The following is a 9584-nucleotide window of genomic DNA, read 5'->3' on the forward strand; positions in this document are numbered from 1 at the left end:
CTGATACCAAAAGACTGTGATTGTCCCCTGCCTTTTTTCAGACCATAATGCTTTGAAACTTGAACTCAATCACAAGAAGAAATTTGGAAGATATTCAAGCACGTGGAGGTTAAAGACCATCCTGCTAAAAGATGAAAGGGTCAACCAGGAAATTAGAGAAGAATTAAAAAGATTCATGGAAGCTAATGAGAATGAAGATACAACCATTCAAAATCTTTGGGATACAGCAAAATCTAAGTCCTAAGAGGGAAATACATCGCAATACAAGCATCCCTCAAAAAATCGGAAAAAACTCAAATACACAAGCTAACCTTGCACCTAAGGGAACTAGACAAAGAATAGCAAATAAAACCTACAACAAACAGAAGAAAAGAGTTAATAAAGACTGAAGCAGAACTCAATGAAATAGAGACCAGAAGAACTGTGGAACAGATCAACAAAACCAGGAGTTGGTTCTTTGAAAGAATTAATAAGATAGAAAAACCATTAGCCAGCCTTATTAAAAAGAAAAAAGACTCACATTAATAAAATAACGAATCAAAAAGGAGAGATCACAACCAATACCAAGGAGATAAAAATGATTTTAAAAATATATTATGAGCAGCTATATGCCAATAAATTAGGCAATCTAGAAGAAATGGACGCATTTCTGGAAAACCACAAACTACCAAAACTGGAACAGGAAGACATAGAAAAGCTGAACAGGTCAATAACCAGGGAGGAAATTGAAGCAGTCATCAAAAACCTCCCAAGACACAAAAGTCCAGGGCCAGATGGCTTCCCAGGGGAATTCTATCAAATGTTTAAAGAAGAAACAATATCTATTCTACTAAAGCTGATCCGAAAAATAGAAAGGGATGGAATACCTCCAGAACTCGTTCTATGAGGCCAGCATCACCTTAATTCCCAAACCAAAGATCCCATCAAAAAGGAGAATTATAGACCAATATCTCTGATGAACACAGATGCAAAAATTCTCAACAAGATGCTAACCAATAGGATCCAACAGTACATTAAGAAGAATATTCACCATGACTAACTGGGATTTTTTCTCGGGATGCAAACTCATAAAGCAATCAACATGATAGGTCATATCAACAAGAGAACAAACAAGAACCATATGACCCTCTCAATAGATGCGGAGAAAGCATTTGACAAAATACAGCATCCATTCCTGATCAAAACTCTTCAGAGTGTAGGAATAGAAGGAACATTCCTCAGCATCTTAAAAGCCATGTATGAAAAACCCACAGCAAATATCATTCTCAATGGGGAGAGACTGGGAGCCTTTCCCCTAAGATCAGGAACAAGACAGGTATTTCTACTCTCACCACTGCTATTCAACATGGTACTAGAAGTCCTAGCCTCAGCAATCAGGCAACAAAAAGAAATAAAAGGCATTCAATTGGCAAAGAAGAAATCAAATTCTCCCTCTTCACAGATGACATGATACTGTGCATTGAAAACCCAAAAGCCTCCACCCCAAGATTGCTAGAACTCATACAGCAATTTGGCAGTGTGGCAGGATACAAAATCAATGCCCAGAAATCAGTGGCATTTCTATACACTAACAATGAGACTGAAGAAAGAGAAATTAAGGAGTCAATCCCATTTACAATTGCACCCAAAAGCATAAGATACCTAGGAATAAACCTAACCAAAGAGATAAAGGGTCTATATCCTAAAAACTACAGAACACTTCTGAAAGAAATTGAGGAAGACACAAAGAGATGGAAAAATATTCCATGTTTGTGAATTGGAAAAATTAATATTGTGAAAATGTCAATGCTACCCAGGGCAATTTATACATTCAATGCAATCTCTATCAAAATACCATGGACTTTCTTCAGAGAGTTGGAACAAATAATCTCAAGATTTGTGTGGAATCAAAAAAGACCCCGAATAGCCAGGGGAATATTGAAAAAGAAAGCCAGAGCCGGGGACATCACAATGCCGGAATTCAAGCTGTATTACAAAGCTGTGGTCATCAAGACAGTGTGGTACTGGCACAAAAGCAGACACATAGATCAATGGAACAGAATAGAGAACCCATAAATGGGCCCTCAACTCTATGTTCAACTAATATTTGACAAAGCAGGAAAGACTATCCACTGGAAGAAAGACAGTCTCTTCAATAAATGGTGCTGGGAAAATTGGACATCCACATGCAGAAGAATGAAACTAGACCACTCTCTTACACCATACACAAAGATAAACTCAAAATGGATGAAAGATCTAAATGTGAGACAAGATTCCATCAGAATCCTAGAGAACACAGGCAACACCCTTTTTTGAACTCAGCCACAGCAACTTCCTGCAAGATACATCTATGAAGGCAAGGGAAACAAAAGCAAAAAATGAATTATTGGGACTTCATCAAGATAAAAAGCTTCTGCACAGCAAAAGAAATAGTCAACAAAACCAAAAGACAACCTACAGAATGAGAGAAGACATTTGCAAATGGCCTGTCAGATAAAGGGCTAGTATCCAAGAACTTATTAAACTCAACACCAAAGAAACAAACAATTCAATCATGAAATGGGCAAAAGACATGAACAGACATTTCACAGAGGAAGACATAGACATGGCCAACAAGCGCGTGAGAAAATGCTCCGCATCACTTGCCATCAGGGAAATACAAATCCAAACCACAATGAGATACCACCTCACACCAGTGAGAATGGGGAAAATTAACAAGGCAGAAACAATAAATGTGGGAGAGGATGTGGAGAAAAGGGAACCCTCTTGCACTGTTGGTGGGAATGTGACCTGGTGCAGCCACTCTGGAAAACTGTGTGGAGGTTCCTCAAAGAGTTAAAAAGAGACCTGCCCTAGGACCCAGCAATTGCACTGTTGGGGATTTACCCCAAAGATTCAGATGCAATGAAACGCCGGGACACCTGCACCCCGATGTTTCTAGCAGCAATGTCCACAATAGCCAAACTGTGGAAGGAGCTTCGGTGTCCATCGAAAGATGAATGGATAAAGAAGATGGGGTCTATGTATACAATGGAATATTACTCAGCAATTAGAAACGACAAATACCCACCATTTGCTTCAACGTGGATGGAACTGGAGGGTATTATGCTGAGTGAAGTAAGTCAGTCGGAGAAGGGCAAACATTATATGGTCTCATTCATTTGGGGAATATAAAAATTAGTGAAAGGGAATATAAGGGAAAGGAGAGAAAATGAGTGAAAATATCAGTGAGGGTGACAGAACATGAGAGACACCTAATTCTGGGAAACAAACAGGGGTGGTGGAAAGGGAGGTGGGCAGGGGATTGGGGTGACTGGGTGATGGGCACTGATGGGGGCACTTGACGGGATGAGCACTGGGTGTTATATGTTGGTAAATCGAACTCCAATAAAAATATATACAAAACAAAACAAAAAAAAGATAAAAAAATAAAAGCAAGGACGGGTGCCTGGATGGCTCAGTCAATTAAGCATCTGTCTTCTGGTCATAAGGATTATGGGTCTTGGGATGGAGCCCTGCTTTGGGTTCCCTGCTCAGTGGAGAGCTGCTTCTTCCTCTCTCTCTGCCTCTTCCTATGCCTCTGCCTGCCACTCCCCCTGCTTGTGCTCTCTGTCAAATAAATAAATAAAATCTTAAAAAAAAGAACAGAGATATGAAAATTAAAATCTTATGTACATCTGGAGGAAAAAAAACCCTAATATAAAAATAAAAGGCAAGCAACAAATTGGGAATATATTTGCAATATATAAGTCAGTCAAGGGAGAGGCTGACTTTCCTAAGGACCTGAATCATTTAGGGCAGAGACAGTGCTTCAGCCTCCCAGGCTAATGCTTTCCCTACAATTCATTCATTCATTCATTCATTCATTCATTCATTCATTCATTCAAAATGTATGTATTGAGGAACTTTGAGGTGCGTGGCATTGAGGTATAATGATATTTAAAACTGAAAACAGCTCCTGCCCTCATGGACCTCAGTCCAGTGGAATGACAGATGTCCATCAGATATTTCCATTTGAGTGTACAACTGTAATCCAAGGTAAATGCTGTAAAGAAAGGAGAGCATGCAGCAGAGGACCCAGCTTAGATTGGGGTGTGTGGGAGGACTTCCCTGGCTGGTGACATTTGAACGGAGAGCTGGAGGGTGAGTAAGAGTCAAGGAATGTACGCGTGTAGGAGGAGGGAGGAGAGGGAAACAGAAAGAGAGTGAGAGAGCGTGTGTATGAGAGAAGGGAGAGGCATTCTATGCAGGGAAAAAAGTGTGCTAAGGTCCTGTGGTAGGAGACCCATGGAACAATTGAGGAACAGGAAGGCCAGTGTGACTGGAGCCTGGAGAGTTAAAGGAGGCTGGAGGGGTGGCCACCAGCTAGACTGCATGTTTGAGGGGTCTTGTGGGCCATGGTAAGTCTTTGGATTTTAACCCATAGAGTAATGGGAAAGCCACTGAAGGATTCCAAGTTGGGCTGGGTGAAGAGGCTGGAGTGAATGTATGGCTGAGTTTACATTTGAATAGATAGCTCTGGCTTTGGAGTGGAGAATGGGTGAAGGTGGGTGGGAGTGAGACAGTCTTATTGCCAAAGTCAAGTGAGAGTTGATGGCGGTGGGCGGTGGATGATGGCAGGAGTTTAAGTGAGACAGGCAGAGTCAGGAGCTCTCAGAAGACAAAGTGATAGGTCTGTCCCCCATCCCTCATCCTTGTGGACTAGGGCAAGGCCAGAGCAATAAGCCTCAATCAAGAATGACAGAACGTTCCAGTCTCTGAAGATGTAAGTCCTCTTACAGTGGGATTTCAGAAGGGGAACAACCCCAGCCAGCTGGGGCTGCATCGAGGTCAAGTGTTTTGGGGTTCTGTTCTGACTATAGCTGGAGATATGGGGAACCAGGTCTGGTTCCAACCAGGTGCTCCCAGGGGCTGTGTGAGCAGAGGAGGGACTGTGGAGGGCAGAGGGTGAATGCGGTAGTGGGCCTGAGGGTATGGCATGAGGCTCCACTGCTCCTCCTTTCCTATTCCCAGGAGAGGCGGCACCTGCCTTACGTTTTCATTTTCTATCTTGAAAAAGAGATTGCAACTTTCACTGTGTTACAGAGCACAGACTTGTGACTTGCTCCACTGTATATGTGATACATTCATGGAGTTCTAGTGAATTTATCTTATTTTTCTCTGAGAAAATTGGCAAGGGTAAGGGTAAGGCTGTTGCTTCTTCCCACACTCTAGGAATATGGAAAGGGGAATTGGTGTAGAAAAAGCTTGCTGGGTCAAAACGATAGGAAAGGTTCTCTGGAAGGGACCTCTGAAGCCAGGTGGGAACAGGGAACCACACCTGGTTCCAGATAGCCTGGACTGGCTTCAACAGGTTATGACTAATAACGATGAGTCTGAACTTGTCCTAAGCAAGCAATGGTGAGCTAAAACCACTTATTGTAATAATGGCCAGTTTGTGCTGATTTGAGCCAATCTGCACCACTTTCCTGAAATCAATTCGAATTGTGTGATGTACTTAAAACCAAGCACGCAATTTGAATTGACTGGCCTATTTTGTGCCACTTCCAGCTAGTTTGGGTGCCTATTTTTTAAAATTATTGTCTTCTCGTGTGTGTGTGTGTGTGTGTGTGTGCGTGTGCGTGTGTGTGTGTCCATATGTAGACACCTAACTCTTTTGCCTCTAACTTCTTGGAAATTGAGCTCAGTCAGGGTCTGAGTTCACCAAACTTAGCTCTATATGCAGGTAAGTGACAATAGGGTTTTCCTTGGGAGGAAGGAAAATCTTAATCTTGGCATCTCTCCCTTCTTAGGAAGGAGACCTCAGGACTGCTTTCAGTGTGTTGGCAGCCTTTGCATGCTCACCCGGGGTTGGCCTGGATGGGGCCTCACAGGAAGTTAACAGCCAACGTGACTCTGTGGAAGGATCCCTGGGAAGCCCCTATCTGCAGAGCAGCCCAGAGGCTTCTGAGCTGGCGGAGGCTGATTTTATTACCGATCCAGAAAGCAACCTCAGTCTTGTTCATGCGTCCCAGTGCATTCACATAGTGTATCTAGAACATGGATAGCGTGGAGCAGTCTGGACAAGGCAGTGTCTGGATACCAATGGCTGTGATTTGCATTTTATGACTTACTGTGTTTATAACATGTATCCTGCCCAGCTCCTAAAAGGTTCAATGGTTCAAAGATAAATTTTGATGGGAGCTCTTCTTTCTACCACAGCCTAATTATGGTAAACACATGTGCGCGCGCGCGCGCGCGCACACACACACACACACACACACACACACACACACACAGAATTTTGGTTTGTATTTCCCCAGAAATATCCCTAGGAAGAGTTATTCCTTAACAAGCTGCAAGCCTGACCCTGCATGATCCAGTTCCAGACCTGGTCTCCAGCCTTGTGCTGTGCCTGCTGCCCCTTCCTGCCCCTAGCTCCTGTGTGCCCCTCCCCTTCCACAACACCTGCACATGCTATTCCCCACCAGGATCGTGGCCTCTTCATTCCACCGTTCTTTGCCTAGTTGGCTCCCTGTCATTTCCTAGCCCTTGCTAACATACCTCTTGCTTCCTCTGATGCTACATTTGTAGTATATGCTCCTAGAATGCTTCTTATCATAGTTTATGATCATACATTTTTGTGGCTAAGTGGTCAGTTGATGCATGGCACACAAACATCATCTTTTAACATATCAGATACTATCATCAAGTGGAGTGTTCCTCAGCCTTAGCACTATAGACCTTTGGGGCCAGATAATTCTTTGTTGCAAGGGCTGTCCCCTGCTTTTTAGGATGTTTAGCAGTGTCCCTGTTCTCTACCCACAAGACACCAGTAGCACCCTTCAGTTGGAGCAACCAAAAATGTCTCCAGACAATGCCGAAGGTCCTGAGGGTGGAGAGTAGTGGGGGGTGGGGGTGGCACAAAATCACTCCTGGCCAAGAACGACTAACCTAGGACAACTGCTTGTAAGAAGTTTGGGATTTCAGAGGCTGGTTTCCTGAGAGCCCTTTTGCTGAAGCCCTGGTCTCTTTCTAGATGAACACTATGCAATAAACATATAATGTAAGCCACATATGTAACTGCAATTATAGATGTTCTAGTAGCTGCTTTCAAAGAAAGTAAAAAAAAAAAAAAGGTGAAATTAAATTTAATGATGTATTTTAACTCAATATATCCAAAATATTGTCATTTTAGCCTATACTCAATATAATTATTAGTAAGATATTTTACATTCTTTTTTATGCCAAACCATCAAAATCTAGGGCATATTTTTCTCAATTTGCACTAGTCATATGTCAAGGGCTCAATAGCCACATCTGGTCAGTGGCTAGTGCATTAGACAGGGCTGGGAGGGTAGACAGCATGTATGGCCTGGCCCAGCCCTTCAGGGGGTCACTAGATCACACTCCTGCCCCTCAGCAGAGCCCTGCACAGCCCTCATTTGCCCACTGGGGTGCACAAGTTATCATCCATTTGGAGCACCCCACAGAGGAGTCCTGATAGCTGTGACTATGCTCTGGAGCCAACCCCACAATCATCCTTTAGTAGCTAATGAGATGAGTGTGTTGCCTGTGAGTTCACAGGAGGCTGAAGGCTTCACACATGCTGGGCAAGACACACTGTTTCCAAGCTCCCCAGGCAGTTGTTCGACCTCCAAACCACCTGTCCTCGTCCTCATGGCTCAAAAGGGAAGCTTGGAGTTTACAGCCCTCCGTAAGCACTGGCCACTTATAAAGACACATCCTATTCTCTTAAAAGCCAGATGTTCTTATCTAAAAGGACACTGGTCAAGAAGTTGTTGTCCATAGGAAGATACTATCCCTAGTCCAGGGACTTGTCCTGAGTCTCCAGGCCACTGAGTGGGGACAGAGGCTGGCTGTGGCACCAGCTCAATCCCTCAAGATCATCCCTGCAAGATTCTCCAGACTCCCATCTCTTACTTATCTCGAGATCTGAGCCCTTAGCACCCTCACCTCAGGCCATGCAGCTTCCTGGGAGTTCTCCCTGTGGGAGTGCCTGCCTGCCTATGTCCTGTCTGAGAAACTGCTTCTTGCAGCCCAGCCCTACCAGCTACTGCAGGCTTCACACAGCACCGTCTCAGGCCACAAGAACGAGGACTCTCACTTGGACCTGGCGGGCTCCAGAAGCCAGGGCATGGTCTTCCCTAGTGAGGGCCACTTTTGTCTTGGCTGCTGGACCAATCTTGAGCATTGAGCATGTATTTTTTAGTAAAGGAACAAAGGTTTCCCAAGGTTGTCACCTGCTCATTTTGAGAAACTCAAGAACTCGTCAAAACATAGAATATGGGGTGAGGGCTGCACACCCACTGGAGGACTAAAATGGCCATTGCCCCTTTGTGTCTCAGGTCTGACCCCAGGAGCCTCACTAGGAAGGCCTGTCCGTCAGGATGCCTCTGGAATGCCTGCCTCATCTGACCCCCAGTGTGGCAGCCGGCTAAGTGTCTGCACGTGTTGGCCAAGAGACACACACTGCCCAGATCCACCCCAGGAAGTTGGACTTACCCCTCCTGGCTTGCCTGATCTTTGGGCTCAGCATATTCCAGAAGCTGCCAGGCCTGAGTCCTTGTGCCGATCATGCTGTCATCCACTTTCCTTTTCTCTTCCTCTGGCCCGACTGCCCCTCCGGCCCCGCTAGGGCCCCCATGGCTGCTGGCTTTACCGGCGATGCTCCCTCTCTCGGTCTCCCTGCTTCCGACCGACGGCGAGCCTCGGACTACACGAACCTCAATGCATTATCGATCCTTCCCAGAATTAATTCCCGTCCAAGCGAACCATTAAAAGCCTTGGGAAGGGCTGCTGATCAGTCACCGGGCCAGGGCGGGCGGGCCGGACTGTCCCTCCGCCCGGGGCGCACGCGGCACTACCCATCCCCGAGCCTCTGGCGGGCGCGCGCGCGGGCGGGGAGGGGTCGGGCGGCTCCCAGCCCCGGCTCCAGCCCCGGCTCCAGCCCCGGCTCCAGCCCCGGCTCCTGCTCCGGCTGGGCCCCCGCTCCCGCTCCCGCTCCCGCTCCCGCTCCCGCTCCGCTCCGGCTGCCGGGCGGACCCGCCCACTGCGCGGGGAGGGCCGGGGCCGCGCGCCTCGCGCAGAGAAGCTGCAGGAAATCCACGGCGCTGCCGCCCGCGCGCCGCCTGCCCAGGCCCGGCCGGAGGGACCCAGGGAGACCGAGGGAGACCGAGGGAGACCCGCCCCAGCCAAGGCGACCCCCAGCCCGTCCAGCGGGACCCGCTCCACCTGATGGCCCCAGCCGGGAGGGCCCAAGGCGGCCCCAGCGCTCACGGGCCGGCGGTGTGGAGACCCTCGGGGATGGGCCCAGCAAGCAGAGGGATGCCTGTTAGGGATGTTTCTGCTGCCTCGACAAGGTGACAGGAATCCACGCACGTGAAGCACTTCGTTTAGGGTCCGCACGTAGTAGGGTCTCAGAAACGGTTCGCTGGGTAGTGAATCTGCTAATTGTCATGTTTCCGTTCAACACTTACATGACTCTAAAGAACGCGTAGTGGGGCTTTTGCGGAGTTCAGTCTCAAGAGCCAAAAAGTTGCCCAAGAGTGCAACCACAGTACTTAGCTGTCATTTATTAGGTGCCTACTTGTGTGTCTGGCATT

At 46.7% G+C, this 9584-nt stretch overlaps 1 protein-coding gene across 2 annotated transcripts in view; it reads right to left on the reverse strand.

The window, feature by feature from the left end:
• The window catches only part of ARHGAP22 (Rho GTPase activating protein 22), a 135205-nt gene extending 126235 nt beyond the window's left edge, over nt 1–8970 (reverse strand). For both annotated transcript variants that reach the window (XM_025989692.2, XM_025989682.2), the window contains exon 1: nt 8485–8970. In XM_025989692.2, the coding sequence (XP_025845477.2) occupies nt 8485–8518 (34 nt within the window). In that variant the 5' untranslated portion in view covers nt 8519–8970. The remainder of the gene's footprint in view (nt 1–8484) is intronic.
• Nucleotides 8971–9584: the final 614 nt, after the last annotated feature.

Source organism: Vulpes vulpes, chromosome 15 (assembly GCF_048418805.1).
Source record: "Vulpes vulpes isolate BD-2025 chromosome 15, VulVul3, whole genome shotgun sequence".
NCBI lineage: Eukaryota > Metazoa > Chordata > Mammalia > Carnivora > Canidae > Vulpes > Vulpes vulpes.